A 17,683-nucleotide genomic window follows, 5' to 3' on the forward strand; every position below is an offset into this window, starting at 1 on the left:
CCCCGTGCGGGCCACGGGCATGACGAGTAAAGCGGGAATTCTCTCTAATTTGAACAAATCAAAAAGGAGGGGGGACGAGGAAATTGCCTCAGCTGTGTAAAATTAATTGGGCGTGAGGTGCGGAGAATGGGGGATTATACTCCTCTGTTTGGATGGCGCACGGGGAGAGTTCAAGCGGTGGAGAGGTTAAAACGGTAGGGATTGAGTAAAATGATAGGGGGTAAACAGTAGGTAGTTAAGCGATAGAGAGCTAAACTATAGGAAGCTTAAACGAGCGAAGTTAACGTGCTGGAAAAATTGCTAGCAAATGCGTGGGCGACTTGGCCGAGAGCCCCTCGTACTTCTTCGCAGCTGCCAATTTCACCGAGCATTTCCAGCGTGCTTGCGTGAAGCCTCTCCCAAATTATCGCCAGGACGCACACACGTGTGCAAGCACGCAAGTGTATCAGCACTTATGTGTACGCATGTGTATGCCGAAACTTGCCTCCCTTCCGTCCACCCAACACACGTGCGGCGTCGAACAAATCACCACTTAAGGGTTTTTTTTTTTTCCCCCACTTTGAACACTTTCCCATTTAAAATATGTATCAAAAAAAAAAAAAAAAAAAATCCCCATTTTGGGCATAACTAGCTATCCATTTGTTATGAACATTATGAGGTACAAAGGAGGGTACTGAATGAACGTCCCTCCTTTTTGTGTGAATTTATTTGGGAGGAGACGCAGCCTGCGGGGGGAGGAAAATCGGTCGGGTCGATTGGCAAAAGGGGGGATATACACAAGTGAAGACGCGCGGCAGAATGGCGAATTGCATTTTCAGCAACACGGAAAGGAAGGAACTGCAGATGCTGAAGAGGCACTTTAGGGTTGCTCACCCAGGGGTAACCCAACCAGACAAGGCAATATACAAAAGGGGGAGGGGGAAGAGGGGGAGGCAGGAAGTTTACCTGCATGGGAATTTCCCCAACTACTTTTACGAGCGGTACTGGAAGAGGAAAAAGAAGTGTGAAGAAATCCCCCAGGGTGGGGCAGTTACCCCAGGTGAGGCGGTCTCCCCAGGAGAGGCGGTCACCCAATGTGAAGATGAAGAAGCCACGGGGAAGAAAGAAGCAGATAAGGAAAGCAAAGCGAACGAACGAATCTGCAAGGTGATGGAAGTGGCCGAGACGGGCAAGAAGCAAATCATCGATGATTACAGATTAACCCACGTGAATAACCTCATGAAGGGGATCTTTCATGGCAAGGATATCCTGGACATTGGCTGCAATTGTGGAGTAACCACCTTTTTGCTAAGTCTTAAATACAAGTGCCGAGTGGTCAATGCCATTGACATTGATTGCAACCTCATTAACAGCAACGTTACTTTGCTGAGGACTTTCATCGAGTTTGTTTTGGTGCACAACAGCCAGAGCCATGTGGTCCCCTTTTTCCTGCGCCGCCGCAACTTGACGCAAATGCAGCGGGACGTCTTCCTCGAGGTGCACCTCCTAAGGGAGGCAGTAAAAGGGGAAGCAGCGGGGGGAAAAACAGGCGAAGTGGTAAAAAGCGAAGCGGTAAAAGGCGAAACAGCGGGGGGCAAAATAGACGAATTGGTAAAAAGCGAAACGGCGGGGAACAAACCCGAGAGCGAGCAAAAAATGGCCTCCCCGCGCGAGCAAACAATGCCCCCCCCGCGCGAGCACGTCTTCCCCTTCAACATATATTTCTCCTGCTCGAACATTTTTGACGAAGTGTTCCAAACCGCGCAGAGCAAGTACGACGTAATTATTTGCTTTTCTGTGCTGAAGTGGATACATCTGAACCATGGAGACGCTCAGGTGATTCTCTTTTTCGATCGCATCCACAGTTTGCTAAAAGAGGGGGGGCACTTCGTCTTGGAATATCATAACGAGATAAAATACAAAGTTAAGAAATGTGACAGGGGTTATTACACTCACGAGACAAAGCTGAATCATAAACATTTTGATGCCATTGCTCGGGGGGCGCATCAAAATAGCAGTAGGATGAAGCTCGTTGAACGCACGATTTTTGACGCCAACTGGGAAGAAGGCCAAAGGGGGAAGAAGAAAGAGCCAGGCATGTTCAGCAGAATTGTTTGCATTTATCGGAGGGAGTAAAAAGGGGAAATTACGCCAATGTGTGTAGATATACCTGTTCATTTGGTTGGTGTTTTTTTTTTTTTACGCCCTGCGTTGCGCATGTTTGTATGCATGAACAGGGGTTATGCCGCTCGGAAGGGGCGCTCACATTGGTACCGCCACACTTGGGGGCATGTCCTTGTCAATTTTGTTACGCGCGTAGAGGCCAAAGCGGCCCCCACCCGCCTGGCCAAATATTTACCAGCATATTTCGACAAAAAAAAGAGTTGCCTTTGCGTTAAAGGAATACATGCGTGTATAAGCAGATGACGCAAAGCGGAGCAAACACATCGGGGAGGGGATATACACAGGGGGGATGCAGTTCCGCAGGGATAAAATTTAGCAGCGTAGGAGCGCGCGGAATTAGGTGCACCCACGCGATGGCGGTACTACGAGTTAAATATAAAAATTAACTTGTCGAGGTTAATTAGGCTTATCTCGAGGTAGTCCACAGCATACTCGCGCGACGTCAAGCTGATTTTTTTTTTATTCTGATGGTTTTTGCTCGCTGTGTTGGAGCTCTGATTGGCGGATGCGTTCTGTCCGGAGGGCGCGCCCTGGCCAGTACGCAGCTCTGCCGGGAGTTCCTTACCCACGTCGTTCGCACAAATGTTGGACTTATTGTGCAGCGTGTTTATTTCATTATTCTCGTGGAGTTTCCGTATGTAAATATTTTTCGCGATAGTAAAAAGGTTTTCCTTTATCTTATTGGCTGTGTAATACACGTTAGTGGAGAAGGACAAGGAGTGTTTAATATACGTTTTGTTAACATTACTGTTGTTGCATTCGTGACATTTGATGTACCCATGATATAGCAAATTATACAATTTTTTTCTCACATCGTTTAGTGGAATTAACACATTTTCACTTATCACTTCATCGTTAACCTTCTGTTCGGGTGAGGATATGAGGAAGTTCCAAATGCGTAAAGCGCCTGACCCGTTCATATTTTTTATAATATTTGTGGTAATTTTATTTTTGTAAATATTTTTAATATTGCAGAAATCGGCAGCGTAAGTGATCATTTCATTACATTGTGTTTTTACCAATTGGTCTGGATATTTGATTAAAGTGTTTAAATTTTGTAAAACGACATTTCTGTCCATATAGATATTTTTTTTTTTAAAATTGGCTATTACGTATTTTTCCACATTTTCAAAGGAACAAAATGAGGGGGTGTGTTTGTAATTATTTTCCTCAACAGAGTAACTGAGTTGAACATTTTTTAATAAAAAAAAAAAAATGCCTTTTTCCACTTCGTTAAAATTGTAGTACTGCGTTATGAAGTTGAAGCACTCTTGCTTTAGGTACAGAATGGTCAGCACTTCGTTGTTCGCTTGGAAGTATGTAAATCGATTGTCCAGATGGTCTAAAAGATCATTTTGCATGCTATCCTTATTTGTATATCTGTCTGCTGTGTTTTCCCTGGGGTTGAGATATTCATACTGGTTTGTTTTGTTCATCGGTGCGTGACTCTTCCTGTCTGTCGCTGGAACATTCACCATGTTGGAGCGATCGAAGGGGGTGCTGCTCCTCGGGTAGGAACTTCCCCCCCCTCCCCCGATGTATGAGCTACTGCCAAGATAGGAACTTCCCCCCCCTCCCCCGAGGTATGAGCTGCTGCCTAGATAGGAGCTCCCCCCTGGGTAAGCACTACTTATGACGCTGTTATTATCCTCGTTAAGGTAGTTACTACCACCGAGGGGGTCCAAACTTCTGTTCCTCTCTCCACTCATGGAGAATACATTCCCATCAAATGAATCGTTGTTGGTAAAATTTCTCCCATTGTGGCCTCCCCCCAGTTCATTCTCCGCTGTCTTCCTCCGTTTCGCATTGCCAGCCATGCCTAGTACATCTCTCGTATTTTTCGCCCCCTGTTTGTTGCTATCATTTGGAAAGGCGTTCGCTGCAGGGTTGTATCCGCTCATGCTATTTACATTGTCGACTGGCGCGAAAAGGAAACTATCATTGGAGCTGTCAAGCGACTCGTTGGAGTGTTGATTGTTCCTGTCAAACTCGGGGGAGTTTAAAAAGCTGCTTGTTCGGTTCAATCCTTGGTGGGTGGAGTGAGCCGTCTGAGCTGTGCGCGTTTTACCCTTGGCATAAAAGGCTGGGTTGGTCTTTCTACCATTTGCCTCCACTCTGTTGATGCCCACGTGGTTATTTCGATTGGGGTGATATACATCGGCATAGTTATTCGAGTATGGTGCGTGGTCGACGCTCGCGTTGATGTAATTTATGGACTGGTCATACTTGCTGGTACGATCATTAGCACTTGTGTCATTTTCACATGCGTGCTCATTAAAATATTTACACTTTTTTATATATTTTTTTTTTAACAATTGCAAAAAAATTAGCTTCAATTTTTTCTTCTTCATATTTGGGATTTCCTTTTTACACACTTCTACGTAATCGTCTTGTTTCAAATTTTTTACACACGTATCGATGGTGATTCTTCCATTTTTAATTACCCTTAGGAGGATAACCTTTTCGATGAAGTGTATAATATCCCTTTTGGAAGATGCCTCCTCGGCACTTTTGTCCTCCTCTTCTTGGACAGTACTGCTGCTACTATCGTGTAGCACGTCTGACGTGAAAAAGTTATAACTCATAATACTGTGCATTCCCGCTGGGGGGGGAGCAGCATCGTTTTGCGTGACCACATTTTTGCCCTTATTCTTACCTGCAGTAGTGGTCCCGGCTGAGTCAACCGCAGAGGGGGCGCCACAGAAGTGGTGGTACTCTGGCATGTCATCAGTGCCTCCACTTTTAACGCGCGTCGGGTGCATGTAGTAAAAAATGGAGGAATACCTCACAAGGGCGTAAATATTATTAACGACGACCCAGTACTCCACCCTCTTAATTCTGCAAATGCAGGAGGGGCAGCTGCAGCCCTTCATGTACTTGTAGCTTCCGTGGTGCGTCAAGAAGCGCATTTCCTCTCTCAGGTTGAGTTGGTTGCGTCGTTCCGATGTGGTGTTGTCCACAGTGTTTTCCCCAGTGTCGTCATCGGTATCGCCCGTAGGGGGGCTATTTTGGGGTGGCACCTCCACCTGCGCTTCGGCTGCGTCGACTATGTCGACTACTTCTCCCCCTTGGGCTACTTCCCCCAGTGCTGTGGCGCCCAACGCTTGCACCACCTCCATCGCTTCTTCCACCGGCGCCCTGCCACGGCGTTCCGCCCTATCGTCCGGCAGAAGACCCACCCTCTTCCCGTCGGATGCCGCGTGGCTACATTCATGCGACTTGCCGTAAACAATCCGAATATCCACGATGTTGTGGATGAGCAAGCAAAGTAAAATGTTCCTCACGATGCTAAACTCGTAATTCGACAGGTTTATAATTTCATTAATTGTGAGCTTGTTTCCATAGAGCAGAATCAGCTCCACGATTTCGCTACAGCATTGTCCAAAGATGTCGCCCACGATGTATTTGAGGTAGTGCAGTTCGTTGCTGATCATTTTGGGAAAAGGGGGAGGGGGTCATACGTCTGTTATGTGTTACTTTTGGTGTTGTTGCCAAGGTGGCTGCCCTGTTTTATTTCCTCTGAGGGGGGGTCCCATGGGGGGGTATAGGGGTTGGCTTGCTCAAATTCGATTGAGAGGAAAGCATAGCAGAGTAATCAAATTGGAGGGACATCCCACATCGATTAGGTCAATCTGAACAGTGAACATTTGTTGAGCAGCCACGTGCTGGTAATGTGGTAGGCCAAGAATATCAACGGAGAGGGGGAACAGCGAAATTGGGGAAGGGGTGGAAGGCGACCTGTACGTGTGCCCCTCCTTAAAAATGGGTCACAATGGGAACGAGGCAAAATTGGTATGACTAAATGGAAAGTATTTCCAACGGTGGCGGGAGGAAGAGAAAAAAACGCTTTACGCTAAACCACTTCTCATGTGCGGAATGGCAAACGCGTTGGGGAAAAAAAAAAAAAAAATCCGCGTTTGTAAAGGAAAAAAAAAAAAATATATATTTTTTTCTTATACGAATGAGCGTCATCACCCTAGAGGAAACATAAACCACCTTCTGGAAAAAAAAAAAAAAAAAATCGAACAAATGAATGAATAGACGAATGAATAGCCCTATGGAGGAACGACGTGGAAGCTTCATTTTTGTTCTCGCAATTTTTGAGGGAAGACTGCACCGGGTATTGACCCCTCCCCGACCGTTTTCCCATATTTAGCTCCTCATGTGTGAATGGCATAAAAATATTGGAAAAAAAAAAATTGTCATCTCCTTACCAGTTCGTCTGTAATTACCGGACAAGTGAGGAGGATGGGTAGGGGTCGCCGAAAAGTAGAGCACGTCAACTTTGCGAAATTAAAAAAAGCCGCCTTGCATGTGAATACCTGCCCACGCGAATGCTGCCCTTTGCCAGGCACACATTTAAGTGTTTCGCGGTAGGCGTGGAAGAAGTGGCGAAGTGGTAGAAGTGGCGAAGCGGCCTAAGTGAACCTTTTTTGGCCCACCCGTCCACCACCTTGGCAGGGTCTTTTCCCCCATGTAGTCTCATCCAATTTGTCAACAAATTTATTGCACCACTTTGGTGAAGCAGCTCCGTTAACGAGGGGTAGCTGAGCAGCATCTATATGAGTCGCTCCACGACGTGGCGTTAAAATGTGCTCATTTTCCCCCCCTCGTTCCTCTTTTTTCGTGGACGTGTAGGGAGGTGCACCGGAGCGTATTGAACCAACCGGATGAAAAAATAAAAAAAATTAAAAAAAATAAAAATAAAAAAAATATTAATTCGAAGGGATGAACCCGCTACTGGAATATAGTAAATTACATGTTTTTTCTCTCCCGTTTGATGTGCCGTCCACCTGGGCATGGTCCTTCAGCCCCCTCCTCCCAGTAAGTGTGTCCCCCCCAAAGGTTCCCCATTTCGTTCCGCTTACCGTACCAACAGAGAGAATCAAAGAGGCCGTCTTTAGTAAGCACCCCTTCGCCCTCAATAAGAAGCTCCCCAAAAGTGAAAACTGCGAATTTAAGAAAAGGGGAAAGGAAAGGATAAAGGAGCCAAGAGAGGAAAGGATTAGGGACCCAGGAAGGGCAGACATCTCAACCCCCCCCAGTAGAACTGCTCTGCAAAAGAGGAGCGATCAGATCAATCGGATCAATCGGAGCAGTCGAAGCTTCTCACTGCGTCCGCGGCAGGCCTTTCCACACGAGCACATTAACACTGCTGATGAAGTTAATGAGGCGCCTCACCGGGGGAATCCACGTGGCAGAAATGAAAACTGGGAAAGGCAGACTTACGCAATTTCGCAAGAAGAAAAGTGCGTGGCGAGTGAAGATCTGGAGTTGTCCCTCGTCTGCCCCGACGACCCGGTGCGCTTGAAAAAAAGGAAAAAAAAAAAAAATATATATATATATATACATACATACATATATACATATCCGTTCCGTCGGACGAATCCCATTCAACGCTCACACAACGAATGACCCAAAGTGAAAGGTCTTTTTTTTTTCTTCAAAAATTTGCAAACATTTGCTCCGCTTTTTCCAGAAAAGCAACGCGGGGATGGTAGTATACAAATACTGCTACATTTGCGAAATGGGAAAGCCCTGCTTTTGCAGTGAGGAAAACTGCGACTATGAAAAGGTAAGCACAACGTAGGAGGGGGGGGGTACACACATGCATATCTACCATTTGGCACACTCCCATGTTGCCATTTTTTGGGAAACTCAAAGACACACACGTTATTTTATTCTCCCTGTTACTGCACTGTGCTGTACTGTGCCGATTAGGATACCTCCACCTGGGACGGCGGGAAAATAAAGACAAACATTCACTCAACGTTTAGGGACATTTCAGTAAAATTTCCTCCCCACGAGTGAATTTTTTTTGATAACATCCCGTTTGCTTACAATCGTTGACGATGTGCCCTCCGTTGTTTACCCCAGAACATCATAGAGACAATCCATTCGAATAAGAAAAAGCAAGAAGGGGATAATAATAATGCTTGGGGGAAGGGACAAGCGGGGTGAAAAAAAAAAAAAAAAAAAAAAAAAAAAAGAAAGTTTATATATGCCCATCTTTTCACCATTAAAGGGGACGCTCATTTAAGGCTTCCCTTTATTTTCCCCCCAAGTGAGTAAAACAAAATGTGTTTATCAAAATGGTTCACTTGGTTACCTCCTCAACGCAGAAAGGCTACAGGGAAGAAGGACCCTCCTTCGAAGAAGAAACGTATGCCGAGAGGGAAGCTGCCTCGTTTTCTGTTCCACTCTGAAGCTACCCATTTGGCTACTCCCCAATCGTTTTTACAATGAAGATGAAATCTTTTGCCCATTTTGCCACGGACAGGCCAGAAGAACGAAGCGGCCAAACGGTTGAGTAGCTACGACAGGTGGGGGAAATGTCTGCAATGTGGTCGCCAAATAGTTGAAGATGTAACCCGCCATGTTGTGTGTTGCCTACGCGTCAAGAAATGCCAAAGGAGTGTACTCACAAGAGAATCTCCCCCATCGTGTGCATCCTCCATTTGGAGAGAAAAAAAAATCCCTTTTCGTTTGCCCCATTTCGTCTTTTCAGATTTTACCTTCAGCAAGTGAAAACAATTAAGGGGAAATTGACCTGCTGTAGAGAGGGGCGGGTGTGGAATGAGGACACGGCGGGTAAGAAGCCATTTGTTTTGCCGCAGCTTTGGTAGACTGCTTACCTGCTGTGGGTGCGCACGTAGGTATACGTATGTACATGTCGCTAAGTGTGGGTGCACCCGCGAGGAAGTCACTTGCTATTGATCACTCTCGTAACCGTGATGATGAAGCGGACAAAGGAGCCCACTCAGAGAGCAAAACCGACAAGGTAAGATTATGCAACGTGTATGGGCAAAACTGAAGAGAAAGCTAAAAACGTTCGCCTTCTCCTTTTTTTATAGCTAGCTTATAACCAGCTAGATGAAGAAGAATGATATTTCACTTCGAAACGTTTGACTGAGCAGGAAATGGACCAGAACGGACCGGCCATGGAGAAACGGATGGACGCTTTGATGCAAATTGAAAAGTACTCAACAGTGGGAAAGGCACCTCATTTTTATTTTCGCAAAATTGGGGCACCACTAATGTGAATGACGCAGGTGCTGTTTTGCCTCTGCAAGTTGTTTGTCTGTGTAGATAATATATGCATGGGAAGGGGGGGGAGTAAGTGGAGGTTTCCTTTTCCATTTCGACGGGGAGCTAACCCGTTAGCGAACGAAATGTACTTGCTTTGCACCCCTCCCAGGAAGCACCTGCAGCTGCTGGTCAGCCTATTCGAAGAGTACAAAGATTTGGAGGAAAGGATGTTATGATGAGAAAGTTTCGCGGGTCGTTTCCTTTTTTTGGCCACAAACGGGTAGGTACGCAGATGTATGGATGGCCATACATAAGTGTACACATGAGTGCATTTTGGCCCTACCCCCCAGTCGAAAGCACCCAAGAGGGTACTCACATGGTGGTTACTTAAAAAATGTAGAGGCCATGCTACTGCAAAGTTAAACAAATGGGGAGTCCCGACGGTGCGGGTTAACGCTCGAGGGAGAGTGCACATGAGCAGATTGTGCCCATACGTACATACAAATAAAAGTACCCCTTCGCTTGTAGAAACGACGAGCAATATTTTCAACGCGACGGAGCAACACTCAGGAGGACCATATCTTCAGAAGCTTGTCTTTCCCCCCGGAGGCGACATACTTGCCGTCGTTGGACCAGTCGATGGCGTACACAGCGTCCGAGTGCCCCGGAAGGTCCACAAGCAGCGTTTTCACCTTTTTGGAGTTTTTCCCATTAGAGCTGTCCTTCCCATTTTGGTTCTTCGAATCGTTTTTCCCGTCCCCCTCTTTGGAAGTCCCACTGCTTGGAACAGTTGCATCTTCTTCCCCTGGGGGAGTTAGCTTCTTCTTTTTTAATTGAGAGAGGAGGTGGCTGACCTTCCACAATTTCAAGGTGCTATCTTGGCTGCACGAAACCACGTAATTGCTATCAATGGACCACACGACTTTGTAAACGGGCCCAACATGGCCACGATAGACGGTTAAAAATTGGCCATCAATTCCGGACCACACTCTAACGGAGTTATCGAAAGAACAGGAAGCAATGAATTTCCCATCAGGAGAAAACTGTGCGTGTATAACTGTCTTCTGGTGACCTACTAATCTGGTCGATTTGAACTCATCATTTGGTAGACACTCAAGTAGGTAGAGTGTCCCATCGTCCGATCCGCTTACCACTTTTTCGTTCGGTATGGTCTGGAAAAAGTTTTTAAAAATTCTTTTCGATTTTTCAATATGATTTTCTATGTGCATTTTGTTTATGACTACGTCTAAGTTGTAAATGCCATTTTTGATTATCCTTTCTGTGTTTATGGAAAGGCAATTGACCCAGTGCTTGTGCCCCTTAAAATTGTGAAGGAGCGTTCCTTCGTTGGGATTCCACACTTTGATGGTGGTATCCCTGGAGCTGCTGTAGAGCCTGCTGTTCTGCTCGTCCGCGCCAGACCATAGGATGCACGTGATGGTGTTGGTGTGGCCGGTCAGCACCTTCTCCACGCAGTTGCTCAGCACGTTGTTGATTCGGATGCAGCCGTCCTTGCCCGCGCTGGCGAGTCGGCACTTTAGGAAGTAGGCGCCTTTCGAAGGGGCTTCTTCTGAGGGGGCTTCTCCATCGTTGTCACCTTTTGGGGGGGCTTCTCCATCGTTACCGCTTTTCGGAGGGTCTCCTTCATCGTTGGCACTATTTGGACCGCATTGGTCACCCGTCACCTCACCTTCGTCCCCCTTTTTCCTTTTATTTTGTTTCGCTTCCCCATTTGGGGGTCCACCAGAAGAGGCCTCCAATTCCGCCTCTGCGTTGGGTTTCCCCCTTTTGGCGCCATTTCTTTCCTCCTTTCCCGTTTCCTTTCCCGTTTCGTTTTCCTTTTTCCGCTTCCTCACCTCAGGGGCACTTCTCTGTATGCAGTTTCTGTTGAGCAAGTGGAGGGGCTCAAAGCACAACGTTGTGACTTCCTTTTTGTGGCCACTTAATTTATTTACTAATTTCCCCGTGTGCGTTTCGTATATAAAGACATTTTGGTCCATGCCCGCTGTGGCTAGGAAGTGATTATCTGGGGAAAACAAAACAGATAGCACCCAGTTTGTGTGGTCCTTCAGCGTGGCGATAGGTGTTTGCGTGTTGATATCCCACAGCCGAACTGTGTTGTCCCCTGAGCCGGTGGCCAAATGGGAGCTATTTGGACTGAATGCTAAACAGAGAATGGAATTCGTATGACCAGGCAAGGTAGAATTGCACGTGGTGATTCTTTTAATTTTAAAAAGATTTAAAGGGAAATATTTTATACGTAAAATATCCTCGCTACTTATGGTATTATTCTTTATAGCATCATACAGGTTATTTTTTATTGGCAACTTGTCATTGATCATAAAGGAATAGTTGAGACTTTGATGGTCATCGTCTTGAATGGGATGGTCATTTTTTGCTTTCAAATCGTTTATTAGCTCATCCAAGTTATCCTTCGTTATGCTCAGCGGCACGTTGATTACTGGGCCTGTCGACTTGTTCTCGTGGTTCACAAACTGGATGAGGATTTGCTTGTTCAGCCCGTCGCTGCCGCCATCCTCTTCCTCCATCTTTTCAAATTGGCGTCGCGAAAAGGGGGGAGTAACAGGTGAATCAAGCAGACGGGGGGGGGATCATACGAGGGGAGGGGTGGAACAAATGGGAACAGGAAAATGATAATATTATATTTACAGCAAAATGGGGGGAAAAAAAAATAATAAACGGGACAATACCCCAAACGGGGGAAAAATAACCACGCGGGGGAATAATTGCCACAATGAGAGTGATCTTTTTTCCTTTTTTTTTTTTTTTTTTTTAAATAACGCCTCAAACTTCTTTCGCTCTACCATTCGGCGGCACGTTTTTTTATCACCCCAGTGGGAAGTCACTGCGGTTTTCTTGGGCGGAAGCAACGCGCGCAGTGAACGACAACGATAGGAGGCGGTTCTGCCAGGTTGCTAGCCCGATAATATGCTAACCTGATAATATGCCAATCTGCCATCCCGCCAACCCGCTAACCATTTTTGCATTCCCCCCCCTTTTGGTAACGCAACGATGGCCAGGGACCCTATGCGGTGCTCCCCATATGCGCAAACCTACCAAAAAAAAATTCCCCTTTTGTAAATCTGTCAGGCCATTTCAGCCCAGCGGGGACATAACGAGTGTTATCACAAAGGGGAAAAGAAAAAAAAAAAAAAAAAAATATTTCTAACGAAGGAAGGAAGTACTATCCCCCGCTCTCACATCACAAGGTTCTTTTTACGGATGTCTCAAATAGAGTGATCCTTTTTCAAACAGACAAAAGCAGCTACATTATGCATTCACGCAGACGCTGGTTGGGGTACCCCTCACAATGGAAGGCCTCCATGCGAACAGGCACACGTATCCTTTGAATGGTGCCTTGGTAGAGTAAATATGTAAACATGCCAATTTGGAAGCGAGGCGCTGTGGGCACATGTGGGAATGCAAAAGGGGGTTGCTCACTTGGGCTACTCCCTTGGGCACCACATTGCTGGTAAAGACAAAAAAACAATTGGTCAAATACATAAGAAAAAAAAAAACACTTAAGATAACATTATTCGGACAAAATTGCTCAATTTATGGCCTTCGAAGTTAACGTTCTTTTGAAGGGGCCTTTTCACGACTCCGCTTTGATGACAACTGCGAAGGGGCATTGGGAGGGCGTCGCGCGGAGGTGAAAGGTGACCGTGAAAGGGGGGCAGTCCCTCAGCAGAGTAGTGGCACAACTGAGTAGCGGTGCATTTCGTGCGGCTTCTTTTCCTCCCTACCGTTGGGGATATCCTCGAGGCCCTGCTGTATGTTAATGGAAACGCCATCGAAGTTGTTATTGCTTATGATCTGCATTGTTAAAAAAGTGATTATCTGTTTGTTGGCGGGCCTCGAGGTGGGGGAATGTGCGGGGCGCTGGAGTGTTGCCAAGGCTGTTTTATTTATTTTATTTTTTTTATTTTATTCTTTTATATAATTTTTGTTGCTCCCTTTTCAGCGCTACGTTGTGCTGGACGTCCTCCAACGTCTTTTCGTCGCTCTCGTTCCGCATCTCGCCCGAGTTAAGGCAGAGTATTTGCTTCGTCAGGAATAGCCACTAGGAGGGGGAAAAGCAGTTGCGCAAATTTGTTTTAAAAAAAGGGAACTACGTGCGAAGCGTTTAGCCTGTATGTGTGTGTGTGTGTTTTTTTTTTTTTCCCCGTGTTCAGTTTCTTACCCAGTTATTTATGCACTCCTCTGTGTTGCAGCTGGATGGAAGCGGAGGGGGGGAAAAGTGAAAAAAAAAAAAAAAAAAAGAATGATAATTGGTCATGATTAGTTAACATGTTTCTTCTTTTTCTCCCCACGTTTTCTATTAAATTAGTGGAACATATGGAAGGAGTGGTGGGGGAGGAGAAAGCGTTAGAAGTGTCTCGATTAGCTAACCACAGAACTACGGCATCTTTGTTAGCTAAGGAAAGGCAAAATTGGGATATTGTTGTTTGGGCAGGTCCATATAACGCAGAGGGGGTGAAATCATTGTGGAGGGAATTCCCCTGATTTGACGCACACGACTGAGTTGGCACGGAAAAATTGGCAGCCACGTAGGAAGAGCAGCACTGACTTGGCTTGTACTTTGCTGCAGACACGGCTGCTACCTGCGCGCCTTTTTCCTTTTTTGATTTTTTTCTTTTTTTTTACATACCCATATTAACAGTCATGCACTCTGGGCTGGTTGAAAAAATGGCCAGCGGAGTTACAACTTCGGTTAAGTCTATGGTGTCGTAGATGGTGGAGCCTCTGGCGGGGGGGGCAGAAGTGGTGAGAGTGATGGGAGCGGCTTCACATTGGGATGAGATAGACGGGCACATGGTCGCGCGGTGGTATGCCCCCGTGGAGAGACACCCCTTTCGATAATACACACCTGTAGAAGTCGAGCGTGTCATTTTTCAAAACCGCAGATACGGTGAAGTACTCCTGTGGGTCCTGCATCAGAGGGGGTTGGGGGGGTGAAATGAAAGGCCCACGAATTTGGACGTATATGTATGCACATGTACCAACTTATGATGGCACATCTGGTGACCTCATTTTAGCGCCCCTTGTCAGGGAAGCTCTGCTGTGTACCTTCTTCTTATGGTACTTGAGGATTCCCCGGTGTGTTTTTTTGCAAAAGGACGGGTCATTTTCCGTTGCGCAGAAGGTGTAAGCAGCAATTAGGAAGGCAGACAATGTGGCGAAGTTGAGGAAATGCATTTTTGTGTGTCTTATAAAATAGGGTGGACAGTTTTTTTTGGGGGGGCCGGAGTTTGGTGGGGTTGCAGGCGCTGCTTTATTGCAGAGAGGGGAGTGGCTTAGCGATTACACGTTTGTGTGTTGTTGTATGGTATATGCCTATGTCCGTTTATGTGTGATCCTTTGCTTTTTTTTCGCAGTTCGAGGCACTTTAATTTTTCTTGCCTTCCCGGACTGGTATCCCCGGCGAGGAAAACATTTTTCGAGTTGCATTTTTCCCATTTGAAAATGAAAAAAAAGAAAATTCAAAGAGGAATCAGCTAAGGTGTACGTACACCCCTTTTTCCTCCTCCTCCAACTCATCATCAGAATCATTTTAAAAAGTTTTGCCATTCATTTTGCGTTAAGGGGGACGTACAGGTGATACCATTTGACGTTATCATGGACAAAAAAAAAAAAAAAAAAAAAATGCAGCAAGCAACATACGTTGTGTGGTGGAAAAAATGATAAACAACGGGGGAGTATAAAAAGGGGGGTGTAAAAAAATGAAAGAAAAGAATCTTTTTAAACGCGATCGGAAGGATACAGACAACTTTCCTTTGGTCACTCATAAGAAGGCGAAAATTGCAATAAACGTGATGACCACGATGAAGAGAATGACGTTGCAAACGATTTGAACTCTGCTGCATCCAAAGTACTGCCTCGTGTCACTGGGAAGGGGGAAAAAAAAAAGGAGAAACACAAACGTGTTCAGTGTGTACGTACGTCTCATCGATATATTGCGCTGATGTATAGCGGTCGAATGGATGTCCCCAAAGGGGGAGAGGCAAATCCTGCCGTGGAAGCCGCCCATGCCAGAGCGACGCGCAGAAATTTACCTGCTCGAAAAGAAATCCCGTATCCTTCGCGAAAAGGACACCCTTGAGCCATCGCCCAAGATGCCACGTGGTGCGCCATCCGACATGTAGGTGTAATGAGGAGAACTTATTAACCTCTCTGTGTAGTTGCTCAGCATAGGTGAACCATCATCGGTGCTAACCGTGTTTGCTCGACGGATACCATTTATTTCGTGGTAATATTGAAGTGAGTATTCCCTGTCCTTTTCAATTTGCAGCTGCTTGTAAGCTTGTTCCTTTTTGATCCTTTCGCTGGCTATCTCGTCCGCCTGCTCCTTTTCCAGGAGTTCCTTTTCCCTTATGAGTCTTTGCTCGTAGTTGTTTTTGTGCGCTTTTTTATATTCCGCTAGAGCGTCCGTCTCTAGTAGCTTTTCTTTCATTCTTTGGGGGGCGCATTAATGGTGGGATGATTGAAGTGGCGTGATGATGGGACGTTTGAAGAGCAGAGATGGTGGGATGATTGAAGTGAAGTGATGGTCTGGCGTGGGAAGCACATTACTGGCTGGGTTGGAAGCACATCGCTGGCCGGGGGGGATCCTCTGCAGTGGCACCTGCACACACGAACGGTTGATGCACCGCGCGGAGTTGCAGCTGCCCCAGGTTGTTTCGATTTGCGTACCCACGCGTATGTTTATACTTACGATTTGTTTTTTTTTTTTTTTTTTCGAGTGGCTATACGCACAATTGTTATAATTTCCCCCTTTGGGAATTTTCTCAACAAAAGAAGTTTACGTCAAGGTAGCAACTCCGTGTGGACACATATCTGCATGTTGGTCTACTGCGTTAAGGGGAAATTACTTTTTCCGTTTTTCACGCATTTAGGGTAGGCTTCCTAAGATGCGCCCGTTCTTCCGCTATACAAAGTTGGCAGATTGGTTTCTTCTCCCTTTTTATGGTTACTTTGGGAAGCAAAAAAAAAAAAGGAGGTGAAGCCACTTAGGACATGCAGTCATTCCACATGGCTGTTCTTGTGGAGGCGGTGCCAAGGGCTCTTTATACCGTCTGCAATGGAAAACAATTTTCGTCACATGTCACGTGAGCGCACGTAGGGCGGTTGGAAAAAAAAAATTATAGTTAATTCAATAAAGGTGTATTTAAAACTGCCGTGTGAGTGCGCCTTACCCGTTTAGAGGACTACCATTTTGTGGGCGGGCGCATTTTGTTGTATTTTGTGTATGAACCTGCTGCCACCGGATTAGGTGAGCATCACCCCCACGTGGGGTGTGTTTCTAATGAACGGGGAAGGAAGCAGGAAAAGGGAGGAAAAAAAAAGGAGCACAAAACGGAAGCAAAAAAGGGAAGCAAAAAAAGGAAGCAAAAAATGGAAGCTCCTCCTTTTAAGCAATCTTCTTAAGCCGAAGTAACCCAGTAGCAGGATGCTGCAAGAAGCGATTTGTTAGCCAGATGTTTGTAAAATGAACACGTGCATGCGTTGTTAGCGATAGATGGGCCAGGTGAAAAAAAAAAATATATGTATAGAAACAAAAACAGGAAAGCAAATATAGCAAAAAGGAGGAAAAAAAAGAAGCAAATCTTCAATTTATAAATAGAAAAAAAAAAAATTGACAAAAGGCAAATTGTGAGGAAATAAAATGATTACCAGAGTGATGAATAATGCCAACGTTAACATGAACGCAAAAAAAAGGGGAAGCTTAGTTTAGAAAAAAAATAAGGAGCATATTTAGAATAAAACAGTTATACCTTAGAAGAATCGTTTAGGCGCTTAGCGCACCCCTGCATGGGCCAGATGCACATCCGTGTAAGCCCTTAGCGACAAAAACGGATGTGGAGTGGGGAATAGAAAAATAAATGATCAGTCTATCAAACGTTGTAGGTGTGCTTCCCCAGAGGCAGAACGAAAAAAAAAAAAAAAAATTGAAGGGCGAACATTATAAAGAGAGCACTCAGAACATACAAAAAAAGCGCTGAAAGGTGCAAAAAGGGTTGCGGGATTGGATGGCCATTTGGAGGGAGAAACGTCAAGGTGTGACAAATGGGAAAAGTGTCGGGGGGTTCCTTTTTTAATCAACCTCTTCGGGAACATATAACAAGTGTGCATTTTTTTTTTTTTTTTTTTTTTTCCGTTGCGTGGTGCTGCAGTAAAGGGTGCATGCCGGGGGAGTGTGCCTATATAGTGAAAAATGGAAAGAGACGAATTGGCGGATTGAAAAAAGCTGCCAACGCTGCACACGCTTAAGGGTAAAGCTGGAACAGATGTAGTGAATCACGTTGCCCCCTCAAAAGGCGCATACTTAGAGGGAAAAAAAAAGAAAAAAACACACAACAGCAGTGTGCGTGCAAATTTCTCATTTGCAAAAAAGCAAAACATTTTTAAGCGAACCCTTTTTTTTTTTTTTTTTTTGCAGCGTAGGATGGATTCTCATGCTCATTTCTTT

At 45.5% G+C, this 17,683-nt stretch overlaps 5 protein-coding genes across 5 annotated transcripts; 1 reads left to right on the forward strand and 4 right to left on the reverse strand.

Moving 5' to 3' along the window:
- Window positions 1-798: 798 nt before the first annotated feature.
- Window positions 799-2,115, forward strand: PVX_092890 (hypothetical protein, conserved; the record flags this gene model as incomplete). The annotated part of the gene is made up of 1 exon (XM_001615520.1): window positions 799-2,115. One exon carries the CDS (start codon window positions 799-801, stop codon window positions 2,113-2,115), a length of 1,317 nt encoding a protein of 438 aa, XP_001615570.1.
- Window positions 2,116-2,525: 410 nt separating this feature from the next.
- Window positions 2,526-5,597, reverse strand: PVX_092895 (hypothetical protein, conserved; the record flags this gene model as incomplete). The annotated part of the gene is made up of 1 exon (XM_001615521.1): window positions 2,526-5,597. The coding sequence occupies one exon, from the start codon at window positions 5,595-5,597 to the stop codon at window positions 2,526-2,528; it is 3,072 nt and encodes a 1,023-aa protein (XP_001615571.1).
- A 4,161-nt stretch (window positions 5,598-9,758) lies between these two features.
- PVX_092900 (WD domain, G-beta repeat domain containing protein) lies at window positions 9,759-11,741 on the reverse strand (the record flags this gene model as incomplete). Its single annotated transcript, XM_001615522.1, has 1 exon — window positions 9,759-11,741. The coding sequence occupies one exon, from the start codon at window positions 11,739-11,741 to the stop codon at window positions 9,759-9,761; it is 1,983 nt and encodes a 660-aa protein (XP_001615572.1).
- A 616-nt stretch (window positions 11,742-12,357) lies between these two features.
- On the reverse strand, window positions 12,358-14,622 carry PVX_092905 (hypothetical protein). The gene is made up of 8 exons (XM_001615523.1): window positions 14,284-14,622; window positions 14,084-14,145; window positions 13,865-13,959; window positions 13,606-13,630; window positions 13,397-13,427; window positions 13,184-13,276; window positions 12,960-13,029; window positions 12,358-12,831 (listed from the first exon to the last, which is right to left on the reverse strand). The coding sequence occupies exons 1-8, from the start codon at window positions 14,410-14,412 to the stop codon at window positions 12,809-12,811; spliced, it is 528 nt and encodes a 175-aa protein (XP_001615573.1). The 5' UTR covers window positions 14,413-14,622; the 3' UTR covers window positions 12,358-12,808.
- A 643-nt stretch (window positions 14,623-15,265) lies between these two features.
- On the reverse strand, window positions 15,266-15,667 carry PVX_092910 (hypothetical protein, conserved; the record flags this gene model as incomplete). Its single annotated transcript, XM_001615524.1, has 1 exon — window positions 15,266-15,667. The coding sequence occupies one exon, from the start codon at window positions 15,665-15,667 to the stop codon at window positions 15,266-15,268; it is 402 nt and encodes a 133-aa protein (XP_001615574.1).
- Window positions 15,668-17,683: the final 2,016 nt, after the last annotated feature.

The sequence above is a fragment of the Plasmodium vivax genome, chromosome 9, assembly GCF_000002415.2.
Source record: "Plasmodium vivax chromosome 9, whole genome shotgun sequence".
Classification (NCBI taxonomy): domain Eukaryota; phylum Apicomplexa; class Aconoidasida; order Haemosporida; family Plasmodiidae; genus Plasmodium; species Plasmodium vivax.

Excerpts from the sequence above, each read along its gene's own strand:
- PVX_092905 (XM_001615523.1), bottom strand. The coding sequence starts at position 14,412 with ATGCATTTCCTCAACTTCGCCACATTGTCTGCCTTCCTAATTGCTGCT. Across the intron at positions 14,146-14,283 it reads TCAAGTACCATAAGAAGAAG|GACCCACAGGAGTACTTCAC; the intron begins GTACACAGCAGA and ends CCTCTGATGCAG. Across the intron at positions 13,631-13,864 it reads GTGCATGACTGTTAATATGG|CTAACAAAGATGCCGTAGTT; the intron begins GTATGTAAAAAA and ends GCCTTTCCTTAG.